This window comes from Myotis yumanensis, unplaced genomic scaffold, assembly GCF_028538775.1.
Source record: "Myotis yumanensis isolate MYYU_CA2020_CCGP unplaced genomic scaffold, mMyoYum1.0.hap1 SCAF_6, whole genome shotgun sequence".
Taxonomy (NCBI): Eukaryota; Metazoa; Chordata; class Mammalia; order Chiroptera; family Vespertilionidae; genus Myotis; species Myotis yumanensis.
In genome coordinates, this window is record NW_027223757.1 from 84,958,519 (window position 1) to 84,984,488 (window position 25,970).

General features: G+C 46.6%; 2 protein-coding genes across 2 annotated transcripts in view; one reads left to right on the forward strand and one right to left on the reverse strand.

Annotated features, from left to right (window-relative positions):
• The window catches only part of BICRAL (BICRA like chromatin remodeling complex associated protein), a 102,470-nt gene extending 92,154 nt beyond the window's left edge, over nucleotides 1-10,316 (reverse strand). The window contains exon 1 of the mRNA XM_070418575.1: nucleotides 10,295-10,316. The gene's annotated coding sequence lies outside the window, so the exon portion shown is untranslated. The remainder of the gene's footprint in view (nucleotides 1-10,294) is intronic.
• A 218-nt stretch (nucleotides 10,317-10,534) lies between these two features.
• On the forward strand, nucleotides 10,535-11,970 carry TBCC (tubulin folding cofactor C). Its single transcript, XM_070418577.1, has one exon. It carries the CDS (start codon nucleotides 10,571-10,573, stop codon nucleotides 11,609-11,611), a length of 1,041 nt encoding a protein of 346 aa, XP_070274678.1. The 5' UTR covers nucleotides 10,535-10,570; the 3' UTR covers nucleotides 11,612-11,970.
• The last annotated feature ends 14,000 nt before the right edge of the window (nucleotides 11,971-25,970 follow it).

Below are 25,970 nucleotides of genomic sequence, written 5' to 3' on the forward strand. Positions count from 1 at the left end.
TACCACCAACACAGCTCACCGGCAGGAAGAGACGCAGAGAAAGAACAGGTGCAGAACAGCTGTAAGAGATTTATGTGCCTTTCACATGAAAAGAATTTGAAACTACATTCAAAAGACAATTTAGGTAGCTGGCTATCTCTCACTCTTTTGCAGAGCCAACAGCGTAGGCACCTCTTTAACTTGGCTCTTTCCTGGTCGCTCCACAGTTACTCCCCTTTCTTCCCCCAGAATCCTCTCTCCTACGCTAGAAATGAGAGCAAGCCCCTGATTCACTTCCAATCACAGTCCTAGGAGAGGTCTTACTTCTGGCCCAAGTCTTCATCCACTAACACAGCTATTTAATGAGCATTTATTATGCACCCCCTGTGGGCCAGGCCCCGTGCCAAGCATCCAGTTGGAGCTGCAGAGAGATGATCTGGAAATGGATACTGTCTTCACAAGCTGATAAACACTCACCCAGAGCCAATGGAGGGAAGAATCCAGGTAGGCTTCCCAGAAGAGGAGATGCGTAAAACAGGTTTTGTAGGAGGCAAGTGATGAGGACGAGCTAAAGCACAGGCAAGAGAAAAAGGAGCAAGCAGTAGGTCCCAAACAGTCCCACAGCCTCTCTGCTCCTCCTGGCTCACTGTCTCAGGCATCAAGATCAGCTCCTCAAACCAGGACCTCCTGCATCCCTTCCTTCCCATGAATCACCGAGTGCTGTCTAGCCTCCTTCTAAATCTCTCAGTCAGTTCCTCCTTTATCCTCACTCCCATCCCCGGAGCCCAACACCACCACTTCTCCTTGGCTCCTGCAACAGCTCCAAACTGACATCCGTTTACGTTTGCTGCAATTGAGTCCATTCCACACAGCACATCCAGGCTGGTCCTTTGTAAAGGGGGGAAGAGGGAAGGATAATTGATTCTGTCATTATCCTGTTCAATCCTTCAGTAGTTCCCAGTGCCTTCAAGATTAGGTCAAAACCTCCAAAAGGGATTTATGAAACTCTTTGCGGTCTGGCCTCTGCCCACCTCTCTGACCTCATCTCTGAGCGCCACTCGCAGCCTCAATGTGCTTCAGTTCTTCTAACACGGTGGCTCAGCCCCTGGTTGCCCATCAGAACCACTTGGGAGCTTCAACAAATACCAATGCTAAGGCCCCACTGGGAGAGATCCTGACTGAATTACCCAGGAAGGCCTGGCCATCAGGCGGCTGTAGAGTCCCTCACCCCCATACGAATGTGCAGCCAGGTTGAGGACATTGCTCGAGTTTCGCATGTATTTTTCTCATGTCCAGGTTTGCTGCATAGGCTCTGTCTGTCGCTTGCTGGCCATGAAGCCAGAGGCTTTTTGTCTGTCTTGTTCACTGCTATAGTTCCAGCAGCTGGAACAGTGCCTGGAACATAGTTGGTGTTTCATGAATATTTGTAGAAAGAAATGAATGAATGCCCTAGCTGGTTTGCCTCAGTGGATACAGCATCAGCCCTCGGACTGAAGGGTCCCAGGTTCGATTCTGGTCAAGGGCACGTACCTCAGTTGCAGGTCGATCCCTGGCCCTGGTTGGGGTGCATGCGGGAGGCAACCAACCGATATGTCTCTCTCACATTAATGTTTCTCTCTCTCTCTGTCTCAATGTCCCTTCCACTCTCTCTAAAAATCAATGGAAAAATATCCTCAGGTGAGGATTAACAACAACAACAAAAATAAATGAATGAATGAGACCCTGCTTTCTCCCGTCACCGGGTTAGATCGCAGTCGCTCTTTATTCATCTTAGATTTCCTAAAAGACACCGGCCACCAGCCAGCCCAGATGCCCCTGGCCTGGGTTGGGTAATCTTTCGTGATCTCAGCACCTAAGATCCCTCCCAATATAGCATCTATCACACCCCCTGTAATTGTGTCCCTCACTGAGCTGTGAGCTCTGAGGGAGCCCTGCCTGTGTGTTCATCAGTGTCCCTCCATCACCCGGCAAAGGCCGAGCATATGGTCGGTGCTGATCAAATAAGTGCATCACGAACAAATAGGAGTGGATGAGCCCGGTGTGCGGTGCAACGGCAGAGCGTGGAGCGGCTGGAGTAACAGTGAGGGCGGGAGAGGAGGCTGGAGGGACACACAGGTCGCCAAGGGCCTGGCATCCACACTGACGAGTCTGAACAGTGTTAGACAACAGGGAGCCAGCACAAGTGTTAAGTGACACGATCAGCTCGAATTTTAAGGCAACAAGTTGCTGAAGCGTGCAGGCCTGGGGGACTCAGAGAAACACAAGGGTCATGAGTGTGTAGAGAAGATGAGGAGGGGCGGAGGCCTGAAGAGAGAGGCCAGACCTGAGAGACAGAGAGAGAGCACTTCCTGCAGACCACGTGGACCAGTGAGGGAGAATGAGGTGCTGGGATGACTGGTTTCCTGCTTGGGAGACTACGGGTGCTGACAGCCAGCACCACGGCCCCAGACAGGTGAGTGAGGCCACAGCCTCAGCTGAGCCCACAGAATTGTAAGAAATCGTAAACTGTTGCTGTTTTAAGCCGGTAAGTTTGGGTTGGTTTTCTATTTTTTATTTTTATTTTTTGTTATTGTTGTTAATCCTCACCTGAGGATATTTTTCCATTGATTTTCAGGGAGAGTGGAAGAGAGAGGGAAAGACAGAGAGAGAAACATCAATGTGAGAGAAACACATCGATTGGTTGCCTCCTGCACGTGCCCTGACCAGGGCCCAGGTCAGGGAGGAGTTTGCAACCTAGGTACATGCCCTTGACTGGAATCGAACCCAGGACCCTTTGGTCCGCAGGCTGACGCTCTATCCGCTGAGCCAAACCAGCTAGAGCTGGGTTGGTTTGCTACACGGCAGTAAACTTGTGTACAGAAGAAAAAGGACATCACTGGGACAGTAAGGGCTTCGTTTTAGGCCATCTCAACTAGGAGGCATTGTGGACAGTAGATCACTACATGGATAGTATGTAGTCATGTGCAAATATCGAGATTACTACATGGAAATGTCCAGGAAGGTGTTGGAAGTTCAAGTCTGGGCTCAGGAGACAGGTGGAGGGACGAGATAGAGATTCAAGAGTCAATCAGCTTCGGACAAGACTTGGTGCCCTGGGAGAAGGTAAGCTTTTCAAAGGAGGTGACAGGAATAAGAAAAGAGGTACCAGGATAGAATTCTGGCCTCATGGATATTTAAGGGGTGGATGGAGAGAGGTCTGTAACGGAGACGAGAAGTAATGATCAAGAATGGACAGAGAGTGAGACAGAATAGGGAGCTGTGCATTGAGAAGGGAGAAGAGCTTACAGCTACAAAGAGCAACGGATTTGAAAGTTAGGAGGGAATGACGATGACAGAGCAATCTGTTTCAAATAAAGTGGCAGAGGTGGAAGTTGGATGATAGGGGCTAAGGAGGGAATACAACTGAGAAACTGGACACAGCAAATGTAGATTACTGTTTTTAAAAGTCTGTTGTGGCTCTAGCTGGTTTGGCTCAGTGGATAGAGCGTCAGCCTGCGGACTGAAGGGTCCTGGGTTCAATTCCGGTCAAGGCATATGCCGGAGTTGTGGGCTTGATCCCCAGTAGGGGTGTGCAGGAGGCAGCCGATCAGAGATTCTCTCTCATTATTGATGTTTCTATCTCTCTCTTCCTCTCCTTTCCTCTCTGAAATTAACTTAAAAATATTTTTAAAAGTCTGTTGTTAAAATGGAACTCAGAAACAGAGAGCAGGTTAGTGGTTGCTGGGGGTTGGGGGATGTGGGAAATGGTAAAGGTAGTCAAAGAGTACAAACTTCCATCGTAAGATGAGTAAGTTTTGGGATGTAATATACAGCATGATGACTATCCTATATAACAAAAGGCCAATATGCAATTGACCAAATGGCAGAACCACCGGTTGCTATGACATGCACTGACCACCAAGGGGCAGACACTCAATGCAGGAGCTGCCCTCTAGTGGTCAGTGTGCTCCCACAAGGGGAGCACTATTCAGCCAGAAGCCAGGCTCACAGCTGATGAGCCCAGCTGCCCCGCCTCCGCCTCCGAGGGGAGCAGGCCTAAGCCGTCAGTCGAACATCCCCCAAGGGCTCCCAGACTGTGAGAGGGCGCAGGCCAGGCTGAGGGACCCCCACCCCCAAGTGCATGAATCTCGTGCACCGGGCTTCTAGTAGTTAATAATACTGTATTGACACTTGAAAGTTGCCAAGAAGGTATATCTTAAAGGTCTCACCACACAAACAAAAAAAGGTACCTATGTGAGGTGATGAATATGTTAACTTTATCATGGTAATAATTTCACAATATATACATATATAAGATCATTTTGTACATTTTTTAAATTTAGTTTTTATTGTTTTTAGAGAGAGGAAGGGAGAGAAAGAGAGAGAGAGAAATATTGATGTGAGAGAGAGAAACATTGATTGGCTGCCTCTTGTACACAGCCCAACCAGAGATCAAACCCACAACCTGGGTATGTGCCCTGATGGGGAATCAAACCCGCCACCTTCTGGTGTACAGGACGACACTCTGACCAACTGAGCCACAGTGTCAGGGCTCATCATATTGTACATCTTAAACTCACACAATGTCATATGTCAATTATATCTCAATAAAGCTGGGAGGAAACAAACCGAATTACCTTCCCCCCAGTATTAAAAAAATAGAATAAAATAAAAAGTCTGTTGTTAATTGCAGTAAGAAACTCAGAGCATTCACTTGGGTTGAGGGACCTTTCTTACTGAGAGGAGATGCCAAAGAAGACAGAGATTAAAGATCCCCCAAAAAGAGAGGATGAGTGGTGGCTGGAGGGCCCAGGAAATGGGAGGGAAGGGGCATTACACTCGGTGGAAAGCTCTGCTTTGGGTGAGAAGAGAAAGAGAGAAAGGCGGAACTTCACAGACAAGTTGTAAGTGAGGTGGGAGGCAAGGTGAGGTTCATGTCTAGTGGCCTTTCTTCTCTGCAAAGAGTAGGCAAGGCCATCTGGCGACAGGCAATGCGGGTCTTGGGGAGAGCGAGGTAAGTTTCTTTTTTTTTTTTTTTAACTTTTTTTTTCTATTTATTTTGCTTCTTTTTAAAAAAAATATATATTTTATTGATTTTTTACAGAGAGGAAGGGAGAGGGATAGAGAGTTAGAATCATCGATGAGAGAGAAACATCGATCAGCTGCCTCCTGCACGCCCCCCCCACTGGGGATGTGCCCGCAACCCAGGTACATGCCCTTGACCGGAATCAAACCCGGGACCCTTCAGTCCGCAGGCCGATGCTCTATCCACTGAGCCAAACCGGCTAGGGCTGAGGTAAGTTTCTGAAGAGTTTTGTAGGGAGTGCCTGAGGGGCTACAGGAGTCAAGACTCCAGACTCTTAGGAGGATTTCCTGCTCCTGAGGGTCAGGCTCTCAACACCGCTTCCTCCTCTGGCCTGCCCCAACTCCATCCCCTCGCCTGCGCTGTCCCCAGCCTAGACTGCCCCCTGGAAGGTTCTCAATCCCTCGCTCGTTCTCCAAGCATTTGCTGAACAGCAACACCACTGAGCCCCATTTCTCGGCGCAACATACTCCCCCTCTTCCCAGAGGCTTTCAAACCTTCCCACACTTCAGACACCCCCAGTGCCTTCCTCCCACACCCGGTAGGGGACCTCACTGCCCACTTCATAAGGAACAAGGAAATCATAAACTCATCGGTCAAGTATCAAACACACAAATGCACCTACAGCTGCACCCTCGCCTGCGGAGACAGCATTTTCAAACTGCAGCTTAATTTAGGGGGTCTTGGTCAGCATTTTTTTCTTTTTTTAATCCTCACATGAGGATATTTTTCTATTGATTTTTAGGGAGAGTAGAAGACAGAGGGAAAGACAGAGAGAAACATCGATGTGAGAGAAGCACATCGGTTTATTGCCTCCTGCACGAGCCCTGACCAGGACCCAGGCCTAGGAGCCGCCTGCAACTGAGGTACGTGCCCTTGACCGGAATCAAACCCGGGACCCTTTGGTCCAACGCTCTGTCCACTGAGCAAACCGGCTAGGACTTGATCAGGATTTTTAAAGCAATAAGTAAAACAGAAAATAGTCTCTTGCACAGAGTAATTTACTGTTTCCTAACGCTTCTGTTTCAATTATCAGGCACCTGTTACTATGGGTCGAGGTAAAAACATTTGTGCATGTTGGAAAACTTTCATAATAAAAAGTTAAAGCAACAACACTGCAATAGAGAGGCGATCCCTCCTCCTGCCTCCGCTAATGCTTGTTTTAGGGCCCCCCCTACCCTTTTCAGGACCCTTATATTCTGGACTTTAAGCTTTCTCTTTCTGTAAAAATCAAAAACACCTCAGTGGCCTCCTCCCACCCCCAAGTTCCTCCCTTCCCCTTCTCAGTCAAACTTCTCCAAAGAGTTATTTATCTGCTTGCCATCGGCTCCCTTACCCCACTCCCACCCCTCCTGTCACCCCTGCAGTCTGTCTCCTGCCCACTGCACTCCCCTGACACAGCTCTCCTTAAAGTCCCAGTGACCCCAGGAGCCCATACATCTAGAAGACACTTTTCAGTGCTCACTCACTTTTTGTTAAATCCTTAGCATCCTTCCCGCCCCTGGGGAAGCCGGCACTGACCTCCCTACAAGGTCAAACCACCCACCAGTGGCGCTCTCTGTTCCTCTTTCCTCTGTAACAGTTGTTAGTTGTCCCTGTTAAAATGTCACGTGTTTGTGCCATTATTTGCCTAGATTAGGCCTCCTCAAAGACAGTGATTAAGTCTGTCTTTATCCCCCTTGGCAGCCGGAGGGCCTCCCTGGCCCAGCACGGGACACAGTAGGTGCCAAATAAACTGATGTTAGATAAATATTCGCTAAATAAACTGATGTGAGATAAATATTCGGTGCGAGTCTGTGCTAGGCTTTAGGTGTCTGAGGATGAAAAAAGTTCCCCAAAGTGAAGGTGGTGGGGAGGAGGAGGGCCAGGGAAAGGCGGAAGGAAGGGTTGCTCCTGTCCTGCTTCACAGACCAATTTGGAGATTTTCACAAAGAGCACATACCCCCACAGCTGTCACCTTTCACGTTCCTCGTGTCAGAAAAGCCAGCGACCAAGGTAGGAATATTTGCCTACCATTTGAGAGTGACCTATAGAGCTCTTTAGCGAATGCTTTATATCCACTACGGGTGACACCTCTTCCTGGCATCGAGCTACTAGAATTGAGGTCTGGATCTGTTTCATTGTGCCTACGCGTGGCTGGCATCTTCGGTCCCTGACCAACTCCACAGAACAGCAAAAGACCTTGCTCTTTGCTGTATCGCCATAGCCAAAGCCGTTTTATTGCGCTTAAATGCTTTCACTACTTGGTTGCTGGCTTCCTGTGGTATATGAGTACATAAACACTCACTTTTGACATTACAAGATCAAATACATATGACAAATATTTAATATCTAACAAACACAGTATGGAGATGCAGCCAGCAAAATACAGACTATCAGAAACTCTACTGAACAAGTGACCAGGTTTTTTCCAACAAAACAATTGGGGGGGGGGGGGGGGGAGGGGAGAGAAGGAGGATTTTTTTAAAAAAGTGATTTAAGGGACATATTAACTAGACAATTGAAGGGATTGTTTGGATCTTTATTCAAATAAAATAACTTGAAAAGGAAATTATAGGATAATCAGAGAAATGTGAATATAGACCAGAACTCTGATGATAATAAGGATATATCACCACTTTTTTTTCGGAGTGTGGTGATAGTTGATAATATTGTGGTTAGGTTTTAAAAGGGTAGTCCTAATCTCTTTGAGATACATATTGAAACACTGATAGATTGTAAAACATAAAGTAATATAATGTATGGGATTTGCTATAAAATAATCAAAGTGAAGTGGGGTGGGGAAGAGGCCAGGGTTTTAGAAGGAAGAAGACTGTCAGTTGTTAATGGTTGAAAGCTAATGTCATGAACAGAACCCCAAAGTACCTCCCTTTTAAAGTAGCTTTTAGAGTCTGTAATAACTTAGAAGTTTTACACTTTTTAACATGTCTAAAGAGAGCAGTACTTTGATTCACAAGCCTCTTAAGGTATCTTTGAACAAAGGGCTCAGAGCTCCTGGCTGCTTGCCTTTGTCACGGTTCTGTTGTAGGGCTCCCCCTCTTTACCTCCATCACCACAGGAGCTGGTCTGTTTCAAGGATGCACACTGAACTGCCTGCCCTCCAGTTCCGTCTGGCAGCGCCAGGGGTTTCGCAGCCTTCCTGCTGCTTTCGAGCTCGGGCATGTAGCTTTCCACCCATGTCTTCACCCAGCAGTTTGCTGGGGGCTGGAAAACACGGCCACACCAATGCTTCCAGGCCACGCCACGCACCCCTGCCCATTCCCACTCGGCTTTCCATCCACCTCTGACACGCCGGGTCACCCGGTGACCTGCCTGTTTTTGCCCTGGACTGCTTCTTTCTCAGAAAAGTTTGAACTGGCCAACTTAAAAATATTCAGAAACGTCTAAGGTCTACTGGACTCTGTGCCAAAATCGGATGTCGGGCAGAAATGACATTCCTGCAAGAGTTTAATGACATTCAACTGCCTGCTGACACAGACAGCAGGAACCACCGCTCACAGACTCACTGTGGCTAACACGGAAAAGCTGCCTGACCCCGGCCCGCTGTAACTCCCAAGTCCAATAAGCCTTGCTTGGCTACAAACTTTCTTAATTCATGGAGACAGATTCAGTTGCTGAAAAACTGGAGACAGATCAGGGCTTCCCTTCCCCGACCCCCAGCAAAACACATCTTCCCTAAACCTTCCTTGGTTAAATCAACTCTTCATAACATAAAGCAGCTATTGCATTCCTCCGTGTGACTTAGACAAGATAAACAGCTAGATTTCATTCACCAGCCTCAAAAACACACCGCACGAAACACCGCAAGCCTCGTTTATCTTGTCCATGAACAAAGCGAATGAAAACAAAGAGCAGTGTATACAAGCGTAAGCACAGGAATTTTCCAGCATTCTCATCTCCATCAGTGCACGCACACACAGACACCCCCCCCCACCCCCACCCTCCCATCCCCCCTCCACCCCTACCCCCCTGCGCGGAATTGGCCAACGGGTAACCTGCACTGACATGCAGTAGAGAAATACAGAAATGTATGTGTTTTGTCTTTGGTTTTTTGTTTGCTTTGTTTTAAATGGGAAGGAAGGGGGGAAAGTGGGGCGTTAAAAATTGGAGATGTCTTAATTCTCTCCTCTCCCCCCATCTTTCTCTGCATGACAATGCAGGCACATCGGTGAGATGTCCAGTGACAGTTTCTTGGGTAAATACCCCAATGAAAACCGGGAAGGCCGGGAAGTGTGTGTGCACCGGGAGGGAGATGAGGGTGAAACCCCGGACGGGAAGGGCGGGCCGGGTCGGAGCCCTGCGCTCCGCCGCCGCACCGAGCAGCCGAGGTCGCGCGCGCCCGCAGCCCGCAGCCGGCACGTCCAGGGTCTCGGCCGCCCGCTGCCCCGGGTTCTGCTGGTGACTGCGCCGCATCGGCTGCCCACTCACACCCCGGGCTGGTCGCGGCGGTAGGCTAGGCTCATCCGCTTCCGGCGACAAACCCCTCCCACCACCTCTAGAAATAATGTGACATTCCCCACCGCTTTCCCAAGACTGACAGCCCCAGGGAGAGCCGCGGAGCGGGGGGCTGGGGTCTCGCCCGTCACGCCCAGCGGCGCCCAGCTGCGCAGCTAGTGACAGCGAAGGCCGGGGGGGGGGGGGGGGGGGGGAGGGCGTGGGAGGAAGAGGAAGGGGGTGTGGAATGTCACTCTCCCGCCCCCACCCCGCCGACTGCCGCAATTGGCCAAAAAAATAGTAATTCGTTTTTAGGCTCCCCCAGGGCCCCCTGAACCCCGTTGCAATGAGGAACCCAGTCTCTCCCATCCGGGTGGCCTTCGCCTTCTCCCGCCCCCGTAACTGCCTACGGGGACCCTGGATCCCCAGGCCACGCCGAACTGCAGAGGCTGGGGCGGGGGGGGGGGGGGGGCGGGGAGGGGGGAGGATAAGGGTTTTGGGGCGGCAGGAATGGATTGGGGGAAGGGGTGGTAGAAAAGAAAAAAAACAGAGGCATGCAAGTGGCTCCCTAGCCAGCTGTTCCAGCTGCCGCTTCCTCCGGCGCGGGCCGGGCGGTGCAATATTCCACCCCCCCTCCATCTTTCTTACCACTACCTGTCCCCCCACCCACCGCACGCACACATTCCCCCCACCAGTAGCAGATCTCTGGCCTGTAAGAGGGAGGTAGGGAGGAGCCGGGGGGGAGGGGGAGGCCTGCGAGTTTCTAACCTTGTTCTTATAAACAAACCCACATGTGCAGCTGCCGCTGCTGCAACTCACCCCACAATCCCGGATATAAGTCCTGCCCCTTTAAGAAGAAAAAAAAGGCTTCCCCCGCCTGCCTCCCACCCCACCCATCCACAAGGACCTTTGTTTCTCCACCCCCTTTGTCAGTCGGCCCCGCCCCTCCGATGTAGAGGAACCAATGGGCTAAGAGAATAAGGCCGGTCCTCTGACGTCATCGTATCTGGCCAATCAAAGGACGCGTTGGTGGGACGCCTCACGGAGGGCGCGCCCAGAGGAAGGAAGGCAGGAGAAAGGAAGCTTGCAGTCAAGATGGAGACAGCTAATTGCACCGCTGCCGTCGTAGGGAACGGGGACGTGGTGTCCCAGCGGGAGCGGAGCCTGCTGCCTGAGCGGCTTCAGAGGCGAGACCAAGAGAGGCAGCTGGAGGCGGAAAGGCGGAAGCAAAAGCGGCAGGACCAGGAGGTGGTGGAGGAGAAGAGCGACTTTTTCACGGCCGCCTTCGCCCGGGAGCGAGCAGCGGTGGAAGAGCTTCTGCAGGGCGGGGAGTCGGTCGAGCGGCTGGAGGAGGCGGCCGCTCGGCTCCAGGGGCTCCAGAAACTCCTCAACGACTCGGTTTTGTTCCTGGCCGCCTACGAAGTGCGGCAGGCACAGGAGGCGCTGGCGCAGCTGCAGGCGGCCCTGGCCGACCGGCGCCAGCAGCTGCAGCCCAAGAAGCGATTCGCTTTCAAGACCCGGAGGAAGGAGGCTGTCTTGGCCCCCCAAGTAGTAGATGCGGCTCCCGGCGCCGCGGTGGCGGAAGGCACCCTGGCCTCCCCGCCCTCCGTGACCGAGGAGGGAGCCGCGGGCTCTAGCTGGCTCTGCGGCTTCTCCAACCTCAAGTCCCAAGTCTTGGAGAAGAGAGCGGAGGAGCTGCACCAGCGGGACGTCCTTTTGACCGAACTGAGCGATTGCACGATCAGACTGTACGGCAATCCCAACACCCTGCGGCTGAGCAAGGCCCGCCGCTGCACGTTGCTCTGCGGGCCGGTGTCCACGTCGGTGTTTCTGGATGACTGCAGTGAGTGCGTGCTGGCCGTGGCCTGCCAGCAGCTCCGGGTGCACACCACGAGGGACACCCGCATCTTCCTGCAGGTGACCTGCAGGGCCATCGTGGAGGACTGCCACGGCATCCGGTTCGCCCCTTACACCTGGACCTACCCGGGGATCGACCGAGACTTCGAGAGCTCTGGTTTAGATCGGAGCAAAAATAACTGGAGCGACGTTGACGATTTCAACTGGTTGGCGCGGGATATGGCCTCCCCCAACTGGAGCGTTCTTCCCGAAGAAGAGCGAACGATCCAGGGGGACTAAGTACTTGTTACTCTTTTCTTCACTGACACCAAATTCTCCCCGTGTGGGACTGACTCCCAACCCACGGGACCCCAAGGTTTACTTACCATTGTCACAGAGTGTATGGTTTCAGTAATTAAGACTTAAAATTGTGATAGGCGATTTGTGATTTCCATTAAATTCGCGACGGGTATAACACTTTTATTTTTGCTACTTGGATAATTATTGCTAGTATTTGCCTGTGACAGTTTGAAGCCATAGCGGGGAAAGAGTGTGGTTCTCTGTTTTGTTTTTATTGGTGGTATTTAAAACTTACTGCATGATAAAGCAGGCCTTCAATAAATATCTAATAAATGAATGCCGCAGGGCGCTGGAAAGAGGCAGTTCATGTGGAATGATGGTACCGAACCCGTGCCAGGTACCATGAAGGAGAACCTTTTGGGCTGAGTGTTCTCAGCAGGGTGCTCCTCTGTGGTCTTCAGCTACACATTAGCTTGAGCTTCTGGAATCCAGCTGGTCATTGACTTGTTTGGGTCCAAAAGTTTGGCTTGGACCTCCAGAGGCTCATGAGTTTTCCCAACTGTAAAGCCAAAACTATTCTAGCTACCAATTTTCTGTGCGTTTAAAATGTCACAGACACTGTTCTAAGGACCTTACTCAAATACACTTACTAAGGCCTCAAATTCGTATGAGGTAGGTCCTCATACACTGTTTTTCAAGCGAGGAAACATAAGTATGTTGCTCGAGGTCACGCATGCTGGTGGACTGGAATTTAAACAGCTGTCTCCAGAGCCCATCTTCTCAACCCACTATAAGATAGTGATTTTGAATTGTGTTATGTTGACAAGAAGCATGCAAAATAATTAAAAAGGGCAAATTGCTTTTTAGAAAAATACATTTTTGAACTGTGACCACTGAGCCATGCCAGCCAGGCGAATTGCTTTTTTTTTTTTTAACAGGCATAATTATGGTAGGTTACCTCATACAAAAAAATGGAGACATTTCGTTCAAGTGTTACCCTATACGCCAAGGTTGTGGGTTTGATCCTGGGTCAGGGCACATACAAGAACCAACCAGTGAATACGTAAATAAGTGGAACAACAAATCAATGTTTTTCCCTAACTCTCTCTCTCTCAAAAAAAAAAAAAAAAAAAAATTTGAGGCAAACATCTAGTTCAGTCTGTTTTTTATGGTGTTATCTATAACCATGTGATGTTATATGTAACATGACATTGACAGACATTAAATGGCTATCTAAAGAGAAGAGGGCATGGAGACAAGATCCAGCTCAGTTTTCATTTTTCCACTCATTTTGCTATGATTATGGTTACAAACTTGGCTTTTTGCTCTATACACTACCATTCATTATTCTTAAATGGCTAGTTGAAAGATTTGAAAAAGGTTTTTTGGGGTCTAATGGCCTATAACTAATTGCTTTTTATTTGGTAATTGCCACAATTATTAATGTGCTTGAAGTACCTGAAAGTATCTGTATGTTTAATATTTACATGTTCTATCTTGTTCCAAAAAAGGATTTAAAGTGGTTTCTAGGATATGTGAAATGTAATAAGATAACAACTAAGGAGGAGGAGGAACAGAATAGTCACAAAATGGAGGCAGAAAAGAGGCCAATAAAAGTGTAGCCTGCTGTCCTGGCTGAGTGGCTCAGTTGGTTGGAGCATTGTCCTGTACACCAAAATATTGTGGGTTCAATTCCTGGTCAGGGCACATACCTAGGTTTCGGGTTTAATCCCTGGTTCGGGAAGCAATCGATTGGTGTTTCTCTCTCACATTGATGTTTCTCTCTCCCCCTTCCTCTATCTTTAAAATCAATAAAAACATCCTGGAGTGAGGATTAAAAAAAGAAAAAAAACATAGCCTGCTGAGCCCTATTCCTTAGTCTGACATTAATCCAGAATTTTTCCCCCTCTATTAGCGGACTTGAAAAAGGGTCCTAGTCAGTTTCACAATTTACAACATGCACAGAGAAGGGGGGGGTGGGGGGGGGGAGAGAAAATTGCTTAGGAGAAATAATCCTGATAATAAAAGTTAAATATTTTGTAATGAAATTCTCAACCATATCTTCACATTAGTAACTATGATTGGTATCCCAAGACTATGCCCCTGAACACTGATAGTTTAACACCAAGTATATTGCAGGAGAAACCCTGCTTGTGGTACTAATAGGCTTGCAAAAATGGAATGATCATTTTTATAAGAAAGCTAACTACATCTAAAAAATGAACCTTCTGCAAATCTGCAGTTTGTAATCTTTTATAATAAAACCCTAATAACACAAATCAATCGAACGGCAGAATAACCAGTCGCTATGATGCGCACTGACCACCAGGGGGCAGACGCTAAATGCAGGAGCTGCCCCCTGGTGGTCAGTGCATTCCCACAGAGGGAGTGCTGCTCAGCCAGAAGCCGGGCTCACATCTTGAGAGCGCAGCAGTAGTGGTGGAAGCCTCTCCTGCCTCTGCTGCAGGTGGTTGGTAAGGAGCGAGGGGTCCCGGACTGCAAGAGCCCCAGACTGTCAGGCCTAAGCTGGCAGACATCCCTCAAGGGGTCCCGGTCTGTGAGAGGGCACAGGCTGGGCTGAGGGGATGCCCCCCCACCCCCCCAGCACTAATTTTGTGCACCGGGCCTCTAATAGATAATAAACTCATAAAATTATGGCAGTTTGAACCCTAGTTAATGCTTGCTAATCTCAGCTGAGCTTTCCTTGCACGCCTGTCCTGCCTTCCCGAATGGCCCACACCACATTACTTATGCCAACTATCCCAGACCTTTTTCTTCCTTCCTAGAATTCAGAATTGAATGGCTGTAACTGCTGACCTCACCTAACACATCATAGGCCATCCAACTAGCACCCCCTTAACATTCCTCAATATTTGAAAAAATTTCCAGAGCTACCTCTTACATTTGTGCCCATCCCCTCCTACTTCCTATAGATCCTGCTCCCTTCCCATTGGCCTCTTTTTCAAAATGCCAGATCCCAAGATCCTCCACCCTGCATATCACTGAATGGTGTTCCAGCTCCTTCCCTCTGTCGGCCATCTTTTAAAAATATATATATTTTTATTGAATTCAGAGAGGAAGAGGGAGAGAGAGAAACATCAATGATGAGAATCATTAATCGGCTGCCTCCTGCATGCCCCCTACCAGGGATCGAGCCTGCAACCCGGGCATGTGTCCTTGGCAGGAATTGAACCCAAGACCCTCCAGTCCACAGGCAGATGCTCTATCCACTGAGCCAAACCAGCTAGGGCTCTGTCAACCATCTCAAAGGAGTAGCTGTGTCTACCTACATCTACATCTGTTCCCTCTTTATGTCTGTAATCTTACCTTGTTTTCTCGGCTGAACTAGCTCATTGATGGTAGCAGCAGCCTAAGCACCAAATCTAACAGCTCCCCCCTCCCCTCCATCCTATCCTTTCTCTCTAGGTGCAGTTTACCATCCTTCCCTTGAAGCTCTCTCTCCCCTGGCCCTCCATAGCCTTGCTCTACCCTGCTTCTCTTATGGCAGCTTCTTTCCCTTCACTGGGGTTCTGGTGACTTACAGCCCTTACCGTAAGTGTGACTGATGCTCCAAGTTTTGTCTTTAGCTTCTTGTATTTGGTCTCTTCAGAATCTCAACTCCCAACCTTATGTGCACAGTCCTTGTCTGTATCCCCAGCCTCCACCCTCAGTGGGCTCACCTCCTTTTCAAATTCCATATATCCTTTGAAATCTCCATTTTCACCTCTTTCCCTCCCAAGTTCCATGTTTCATTTAATGCTGTAACTGTTCTCCAGACACTTAACTGCTTCCCGGGGCCAAGCAGGTAACCTCAATGAGGAAGCTGCTGGAAATAGTCCATAGGGAGTAGGGGACCAGATGACTTGGCAGACAACGTCAAGCATTTTAAAAACACTGTGCGAGCCAAGCGAGGCTTTCTGCAGTCTGCATCTGGTCCCTGCGCTGTCCAATTTGTAACATCAGGTTTCCAAATCATATCAGTTCCACCCGCAGCAGGTCCTGCCCACTCATCCTGTTCCTTCAAGTCTCTCTGCCAGTTCAGAAAGTCAGACCGTACTGTGTTTTCCCGAAACTTAAACTGCCATGGATTTTTTAAACCAAAACAGCAACAGTAAAAACCCCTCCAAACCCATGTTAAAGTCACATCCCTGAATTTAAGTGTTGAATAAAGTAATTTAGTTTTTATTAAGCAAAACTAACAATAATGTCAGTACAATGAGGGCCTAGAGCACCCAAAGTGTAATGATCATACAGTTTCATTAAAATTAACTCTGGCCCTAGCCGGTTTGGCTCAGTGGATAGAGCATCAGCCCAGGACTGAAGGGTCCAGGTTCCGTTCCAGTCAAGGGCACATACCTAGGTTGCAGGCTCAATCCCTAGCCCTGCTCCAGGCTTGTGTGGGAGGCAACCAATTGATGTGTCTCTCTCACATCGATGTTTCTCTCTCTCTGTCTCTCCCCATCCCTTCCACTCTCTAAAAATCAATGGAAAAATATCCTCGGGTGAGGATTAGCAACAACAAAAATTAACTCTGGAAAAGCAATAAAATAGCACATTAGTCAAGCGATTAGTTTATTAAATTTCATTTATGAACAGATATCACATATGATATAGTATATGGTATTATGAGTATTGTATAATTATAAAGGATCACTCCAGAGTCTCAACCCAATAAAAATAAGCAATATAGTCAATTTCTTTGTAAGTTCCAATGCTGAAATTCTGATTTACAAGAGTCATTATTGAAAAAAAAAATGTTTTGATTTTCTTAATCAGGCAGAAATAGACTAAAACAGCAAGATGTAAAGATTCAATACACTATGGCTAATGTTACATGATAAAACAATGTTTTATAAACATTATGCCAATTACTCTAGTCCCATAGAAATTAGACAACTACATTGCATTTAATTCAAAAATCTCATCACCAGCTTAAAAACTTAGTCACACTATTTAATTCTTTTCTTATAAAGAAAATAAAGTGGCCATGACAATTAAGATGAGGGTCAATTATTTACCCAGCTTTAAATTTCAAGAAGGGCGGGGACAATGTGACACAGAAAGCCACACTCAATTCAACTGACCAAATATTTTAGCCTTTACCATGCACCTGTTTAGTGCTGAATGCTAAGATCATAATGATAAACAAAGCAAGCGTGGTCTTCTCCTTCATGGAGGTTCCAGTCTAGTTGAAGGTCAAATGAGAGAAAGAACAATCACGATAGAGACATTCTGGGAACTGAGAGGGGAGTGCCCGTTCCAGCCTCTCCAGGTTAGAGGGACCATAAGTAAAGCATCGCTAGCACCACCACTCCAGGGTTTGGATTCCCTGGGAGACACCTCTGCCCTCTGCCTGCTCAGAGCAGCAGCGTCACAGGAGGAAGGAGTTATTCAAAGGCCTTCCTTTCGACCTTTCAGATACTGTACTTGCCCTGAACTGACTAAACCAAGCAAGACAATTCAAGGCCTTTTACTCATCTGGTAACCAACCTCAACGTTCTGTTCAGCCTTTCGAGTACAGTGGGGCCTTGACTTACGAGTTTATTTCGTTCGGAGACCGAGCTCGTTAAGGAGCTCGTTAACTCAAATTACTCTATCAACTCAATGAAAAAAATTGGCCGAGAGACAGCTGGCATCTCAAAAAACTCGTTAGTCGGAACACTCGTAAGTCAAGGCCCCACTGTACATTATTGTAAATGAGGCCCAATACGAAATTAGTACAAGGTGCTTGGCCCTTGCAGCCACGGCGGCTGCCTCAGCCCTCACAGCCCCCGCTTTGTCCGGAAGGTCGGAAGGTCGTCGTTCGGCTGTCTGGTCCAATTAGCATGTTACACTCTTATTATTATAGATATTTTTTTAGTTTAATACCTTTCAGTTGTGTTTGTTTCACCAAGAAAGCTATCCATAACCTAATTTTTACAACTAATATCAAGGTACAGGTTTGATTCTAAGATGATTTTTAAAAATAGATAAGTCATGCACAGGTACAGAAAGATCAGAATAAAAAGTAATTCTTCCTCCTTCCTTGAATCCCAGCCATTCAGTTCTCTTCTAAGAATAGCTGCCCTTTACCTGTTTCCTTTGTATTCTTCTGGCCTACGCATTTGCAAACGTATGTACAAAATATCCTTCTATTCTTATAGTAGGTACCTTGCCTTTGTCACTAACATTACAGTAAGTCCTCGCTTAATGTTGCCAATAGATTCTGCGACTTCAAACAAAATGACGGATAATGAAACCAATATTACCATAGGCTAATTGATACAAACAAGAGTTAAGTTCCTAAGGCATCCCATCAATGTTATAATGAAATGACATTGAACGAAACGACGTAGAGTCCTCTCATTCTATTTACCTGCTGAGTAGTATTCTGGTATGTGGAAGGAATGTGCCGTACTTATTTATGCAGTCTGTGATGAACATTTAGGTTGTTTCCCATCTTTAACCATTAGAAAAATCCTCCAATGAATATCCACATACATAAGTTATTTAGCATGTGTGCGCTGTTATCTGTAGGCTAAGTATCTAGAAGTGGAATTGCTCAGTCCACAGGCTATAAACATTCCTAATGGACAGATCTTAGACAATTGCCGTCCAAAGAATTTACACACTCTCTAGCCATGTCTGAGAGTGCAATTTCTCCACACCCTTATCCATATACTATGCTATCAAATTTTTGGATCTTTGCCAATCTGATGGTTACAAAATGTTACCTTCCTGTAACAGTGATTGCAATCATCTAACCTGTCACCCATCTCCAATTTCTAAACCATTCTGCATGTAGCTACCAGACTAGTTTTCTTGATGCACGTCACTCCTGGTCTAAACCCTCTCAGGTTCCACTGCCTGCTGGACTCCCTGGCCTGACAGACACGCTCCTCCACCATCTGCTCTTCCCCAGCCTCCTGTTCCTACACGATGTTTCATCACACACACTTCATGCTCCAACTAGTCTGAACTAATACCCATTAATCAAACACTGTATCCGTCAGGGACCTGGCAGGAAACAGATGGCACACTCAGAATGGGTAATTTGAGAAGAGCTTAATACAGGAGCTACTTACAAAGCTGTGGGCAGGGTTTGGGAGAAGCATAAGGGATGGTGCAATACCGGTCACATTAGCAGACCAACTCCAGAAGCACATAAAAAGATAATATATCAGAGTTTATTCTAGGAAGGCCAGAATAGTCTGACTTTAGGAAAATGACATTTAATGTATCACACCAAGAGATAAAGGGAAATCCTTTATGATTATCGTAATGGAGATAGAACAAGCCTTCTACACATTTCAGCTTCTATTTATGAGAACACACTTTTGGCAAAGAAGGGAACTAACTTCTTTAACTTGTTAAGGGTACAGCAACCATGACACTTAATGGTGAATCATTAAGAAGTTAATTAAGATCAAGATCAAGATCAAGACAACAACAACAACAACAACAAAAAAAAACAGTCCTGACCCCCTGTAGCAGTTGGTTGGAGCGTCGTCCCGATATGCCAAGGTTGTGGGTTCAATCTCTAGTCAGGGCCCATATCAGAAGCAATCAATGAATGCATTATTCATTGCATTCTCTCTCTCTCTCTCTCTCTCCCTCATCAATAAGTAAAAATTTCACCCAGCTGGCATGGCTCCGTGGTTGAGCGTCGACCTATGACTCAGGAGATCACAGTTCAATTCCTGGTCAGAGCACATGCCTCAGTTGCAGGCTTGATCCTCAGTAGGGGGCCTGCAGGAGGCAGCCAATCAATGATTCTCTCATCTTTGATACTTCTATCTCTCTCTCCCTCTCTGAAATCAATAAAAAATAATTTTTAAAAAATAAAAAGATTGGAGGCCTAGCCAGTTTGGCTCAGTGGATAGAGCATTGGCCTTCGCACCAGAGAGTTCTTGGTCGCAGGCTCCTTTCCAGTCCGAGAGGAGGCAACCAATAGATGTGTTTCTCTCACATTGATGTTTCTCTCTGTCTTTCCCTCTCTCTTCCCTTCTCTCTAAAAATCAATGGAAAAATATCCCTGGTTGAGGATTAAAAAAAAAAAGACTGGAAAATTCTACTAAGAACTTATCACCCTGGCCAGTGTGGGTCAGTGGTTAGAGCATCGACCTGCGCACCAGAGAGTCTCGGGTTTGATTCCTGGTCAAAGGCACGTACCTGGGTAACAGGTTTGATTCCCTGAACCCAGTTAGGGTGCATGCAGGAAGCAACTGATCAATGTGTCTCTTTAACATCCACGTTTCTCTCTCTCTCTCTCTCTCTTTCTTTCTCTCTCTCTCCCTCCCTGCCTCCTTCTGCTCTCTCTCTACAAATAAAAAATAAATAAAAAATAAAAATAAAAAGAGGGGACTTAGCATGTTAAGTTCTACTACTAAGAATCTATGATCTTCAAAAGATGCCATGAAGAAAGTGAAGGTGAAACCAAGATGGTGGCATAGGTAAACACCGGAGATTGCTGCCTCGCACAACCACTTCAAAAATACAACTAAAAGACATAACGGACATCATCCAGAACCACAGGAAGGCTGGCTGAGTGGAATTTCTACAACTAGAAGGAAAGAGAAAAGCATACTGAGACTCAGAGGAGGTGCGGTGCTGAAGTAAATACAAAGGTGCAGAGGTGCATGCGGAGAGGGCTGGTGGCTGAGGACACGATTGTCTTTTTCAATCGGGAGGGAGTCTCAGGCTCTGATATCCAGGTCCGGGCGAGTCTTTAGGGACACAGGCTCATACGGGAGAAACGGGACTGTCTGGCATCGGTTGGACCTCGAGGGCAGCTTTCTCTCAGAGGCACTCGCAGTGATAGCCAGGACCTCTGAAGGCAGGACTGAGAGCAGCCATACTGCTGGCTCGCTCGGCCAGCACTGTTGATCCCCTGGAACCCTGCCCCGCCCAAGCCTAGCACGGAGGCTTTTGCATGTGAAAGGCCCAGCCCTTTGTAATCTGAAAATAACTTAACAAACTGCAGCTTCCCCAAGGCCCCAGGGCAACTTGCATTGCTTTACAGCTGGTTTCTGCTGGATAGCTGCAGTCAGAGGCTAGATTAGCACCTCCTTAGATCCAAGAGCCAGTGTACCCAGTGGTCAGAGTGGGACTTTCCAATTACAACTCAGATCCATAAGGTACACACTCAGGGGGCAGACTCAGTGAGCACCAAAGCCCCACTGAAGCAAGTCTTGCCCCAGAAGGGTGTCTTCAGCACAGAATTTCTCCTACCGTAGACACAGCTGATTCTCACAGCCAATTGGCCTGGAGGTCAATTCCTCCCAGTGATAACTATAACAATCAAGGCTTAACTACAACAAGACTGTGCACAAAGCCCACAAGGGGGTGCACCAAGAGTGTCCACCTCAGGTAATTGGGACACTTAGCACAGAAAGCCACTCTATCGACACAGCAAAGCATGAAAAATGCTGAGACAAAGAAACAGGACACAAATGACAGATACAGAGGAAAGCAAACTACTGGATATAGAGTTCAAAACCACACTTTTTAGGTTTTTCAAGAATTTTCTAGAAACGGCCAATAAATGTAGTGAGATCCTCAAGAAATCTAATGAGACCCTCGATGTTGTGATAAAGGACCAACTAGAAATCAAGCATACACTGACTGAAATGGGGGATATTATACAGACTCCCAACAGCAGACCAGAGGATCGCAAGAATCAAGTCAAAGATTTGAAATACGAAGAAAAAAAAAACACCCAACCGGAAAAGCAAAATGAAAAAAGAATCCAAAAATATGAAGTTAGTGTAAGGAGCCTCTGGGACAGCTTCAAGCATACCAACATCCGAATTATAGGGGTGCCAGAAGAAGAGAGACAGCAAGATACTGAAAACCTATTTGAAGAAATAATGACAGAAAATTTCCCCTACCTGGTGAAAGAAATAGACTTCCAAGTCCAGGAAGTGCATAGAACCCCAAACAAAAGGAATCCAAAAAGAACCACACCAAACACATCATAATTAAAATGCCAAGAGCAAAAGACAAGGAGAGAATCCTAAAAGCAGCAAGAGAAAGAAAATCAGTTACCTACAAGGGAATACCCATACAACTGTCAGCTTATTTCTCAACAGAAACTTTGCAGGCCAGAGGGAATGGCAAGAAATATTCAAAGTGATGAATACCAAGAACCTACAACCAAGATTACTTTATCCAGCAAAGCTATCATTCATAAGTGAAGGTCAGATAAAGAGCTTCACAGATAAGAAAAAGCTAAAGGAGTTCATCACCACCAAACCAGTATTACATGAAATGCTGAAAGGTATCCTTTAAGAAGAGGAAGAAGAAGAAAAAGGTAAAGATACAAATTATGAACAACAAATACACATCTATCAACAAGTGAATCTAAAAATCAAGTGAATAAATAATCTGATGTACAGAATGAACTGGTGATTGTAATAGAATCAGCGACATAGAAAGGGAATGGACTGACTATTCTTGGCGGGGGGAAAGGGGTGTGAGGGGTGCGGGAAGAGATTGGACAATAATCGTGCACCTATAGATGAGGACAGTGGGTGGGGAGTGAGGGCAGAGGGTGGGGTGGGAACTGGGTGGAGGGGAGTTATGGTGGGGAAAAAGAGGAACCAATGTAATAACCTGAACAATAAAGATTTAATTAAAAAAAAAAAAAGAAAGTGAAAAGTCAAGTCACAAATTGGGAGAAAATAATTTTTAATACATGTAATGCCAAATAAATATTATTTAGGAAATATAAGAAAGTTCCACAAATCAATCAGAAAAACACTAACAACCCAAATTAAAAATGGGCTAAAGACTAGCACATTCGGAGGAGACCAAGATGGCGGCATAGGTAAACACCAGAGATTGCTGCTGCAAACAACCACTTCAAAAATACAACTAAAAGACGGAACGGACATCACCCAGAACCACAGGAAGGCTGGCGGAGGAGAGACTCTTCAACTAGAAGGAAAGACAACAGCATACCGAGGCTCAGAGGAGGCGCAGTGTGGAAAATTTAAAGGTACCGAGGTGCACGCGCTGCGCGGGCTGGTGGCTGAGGGCGCGGTTGTCATTTTCAATCAGGAGGGAGTCTCAGACTCTGAGCTCCAGATCCGGGCAAGTCTCTAGGGACTCAGACTCAAACGGGAGAAGCGGGATTGTCTGGCATCAGTTGAAACGTGAGGGCAGCTTTCTCTCCGAGGTTTGCAGCCCTTGCTGGGGTTCTGAGAAGCAGAGCCTCTGGGAACGGGACTGAGAGCAGCCATAACTGCTCCCTCCGCCCGCCCTGCTGATCCCGTGCGACCCGCCCTGCCCCGCCCAAGCCCTGCGCAGAGCCATTTGCCGATTGCCTCAGGCAAAGGCTAGATTAGCACCTCCCCAGAGGACAGAGGTTTTCCCGCTGGCAGATGCAGCTGATTCTCACAGCCAGTTGGCCTGGTGGTCAAATCCCTCTAGTATTAACTACAACAATCAAGGCTCAACTAGAACAAGACTGCGCACAAAGACCACAAGGGGGTGCACCAAGATAGCATAAAAAATGTGGAGACAAAAAAACATGACAGAAATGGAGGGTATAGAGCTAAAAAACGCAATTTTGAGGGCTTGCAATAATGTGCTAGAAGCAGCCAATAGACTTGATGAGAGCCTCACGAAAACTAATGAGACCCTCGATGCTATGATAAAGAACCAACTAGAAATTAAGCATACATGGACTGAAATAAAGAATATTATACAGACACCCAATAGCAGACCAGAGGAACGCAAGAATCAAGTCAAAGATTTGAAATGCGAAGAAGCAAAAAACACCCAACCAGAAAAGCAAAATGAAAAAAGAATCCGAAAATGCGAAGATAGTGTAAGGAGCCTCTGGGGCAGCTTCAAGCGTACAAATATCAGAATTATAGGGGTGCCAGAAGATGAGAGACAGCAAGATATTGAAAACCTATTTGAAGAAATAATGGCAGAAAACTTCCCCCACCTGGTGAAAGAAATGGACTTACAGGTCCAAGAAGCGCAGAGAACCCCAAACAAAAGGAATCCAAAGAGGACCACACCAAGACACATCATAATTAAAATGCCAAGAGCAAAAGACAAAGAGAGAATCTTAAAAGCAGCAAGAGAAAGAGACTCAATTACCTACAAGGGAATACCCATACGACTGTCAGCTGATTTCTCAACAGAAACTTTGCAGGCCAGAAGGGAATGGCAAGAAATATTCAAAGTGCTGAATACCAAGAACCTACAACCAAGATTACTTTATCCAGCAAAGCTATCATTCATAAGTGAAGGTCAGATAAAGAGCTTCACAGATAAGGAAAAGCTAAAGGAGTTCATCACCACTAAACCAGTATTATACGAAATGCTGAACGGTATCCTTTAAGAAGAGGAAGAAGAAAAAGGTAAAAATACAAATTGTGAACAACAAACATACATCTATCAACAAGTGAATCTAAGAATCAAGTGAATAAATAATCTGATGTACAGAATGAACTGGTGATTATAATGAATCAGGGACATAGAAAGGGAATGGACTGACTATTCTTGGGGGGGAAAGGGGAATGGGAGATGCGGGAAGAGATTGGACAAAAATCATGCACCTATGGATGAGGACAGTGGGTGGGGAGTGAGGGCGGAGGGTGGGGCGGGAACTGGAAGGAGGGGAGTTATGGGGAGGAAAAAAAAGAGGAACAAATGTAATCTGAACAATAAAGATTTAATAAAAAAAAAAGTTTCTTTGAAAAAGTCCAAAAAAAAAAAAAAGACTAGCACATTCATTTTACAGAGGGAGCACAAATGCAAATAATTTATGAAAAGGTACAACAACTCATTAGTAACCAGGGAAATGCAAACTAAGGCCGAAATTAAAACCAAGGAGACAAGCATTAAGAATGTCTGACTCAACAGTAAGAGCTGTGGATCATATATTCACTGCCAGTGGGAGTATAAATTGGGCTGATCACTTTATTTATTATTTTTCAATCCTCACCTGAGGATATTTTTTCCATTGATTTTTAGAAAGAGTGGAAGGGAGAGGGAAAGACAGAGAGAGATTTTGATGTGAGAAAACACATCCATTGGTTGCCTCCTGCATGAGCCCCAACCAGGGCCTAGCCTGCAACCGAGGTATGTGCCCTTGACCAGAATTGAACCCAGAACCTTTTGGTCCGCAGGCTGATGCTCTATCCACTGAACCAAACTGGCTAGGGCTGGGCTGATCACGTTAGAAAACATTTTGGCATCACCCCATAAACTGAGGATTTACATACCCTACTGCTCAGCAGTTCCCCTCTTCAGGACCCCAGAGAAACCACTGCTCCGCAGGAGACATGGACAAAATGTTGAGAGTAGCTCCCACACACTGAAAGGCTGCAGGCTCGATTCCTGGTCACGGCACATTCCTAGGTTGCCCAGTTGGGGTGCATACAGGAGGCAACTAATGTTTCTTTCTCACATTAATGTTTCTCGCTCTCTCTTTCCCTTCCTCTCGCTCTAAAATCAATGAAAAGATATTCTCGGGTAAGGACTTAAAAAGAAAAAAGCAACACTGGAAATCATCTTTAAACACCCACTGGAAATCACCCATATATCTACCAACAGGAGAACGGATCACACGTGGTATGATCTGTAGGTGAAAATGAACTGTAGCTACATGAAGCAGCATGCATGAATCTTAAAACATAATGTTCAGGCCCTGTCCGGGTAGCTCAGTTGGTTGGAGTGTTGTCCCAATATGCCACAGTTTTGGGTTCAATCCCTGGTCAGGGCACATACAAGAATCAACCAATGAGTGCATAAATAAGTGGAACAACAAAAATCAATATTCCTCTCTCCCTCTCTAAAATCAGTAAAAAACAATGTTATAAAAAACACATAATATTGAGTGAAAAAGAGAGATCCTGAAGACTATGTATGGTATGATATAATTTTGTGACTCTTGAAAACAAGCAAAAATAGATGTGTAGGGAAATAAATACCACATGATTGTTATGTGAAAGAAAAGCTAAGGTATTCCGAATCACGGCTACATCGGGCTGCCACAACAACACACCACAGGCTGGGTGGCTTAACTCTAGAAATGTATTTTCTCACAGTTCTAGAGGCTGGAAGATATTTTTCTATTTATTTATTTTTTTAGAGAGAATGGAAGGGAGAGAGAGAGAGAGAGCAAGAGAGCGAGAGAGAGAGAGAGAGAGAAACATTGATGTAAAAGAGACACATTGATTGGTCGTCTCCTGCACTCGCCCTGACCCTGGCCAGGGATCTTGCCTGCAACAGAAGTGCCCTTGAATGGGAATTGAACCTGAGACCCTTTGGTCCCCAGGGCCAACACTCCAACCACTGAGCCAAACCGGCCAGGGCTTGGGTTTCTTTATTTTTAAAAAAATGTATAATTTCACTATTT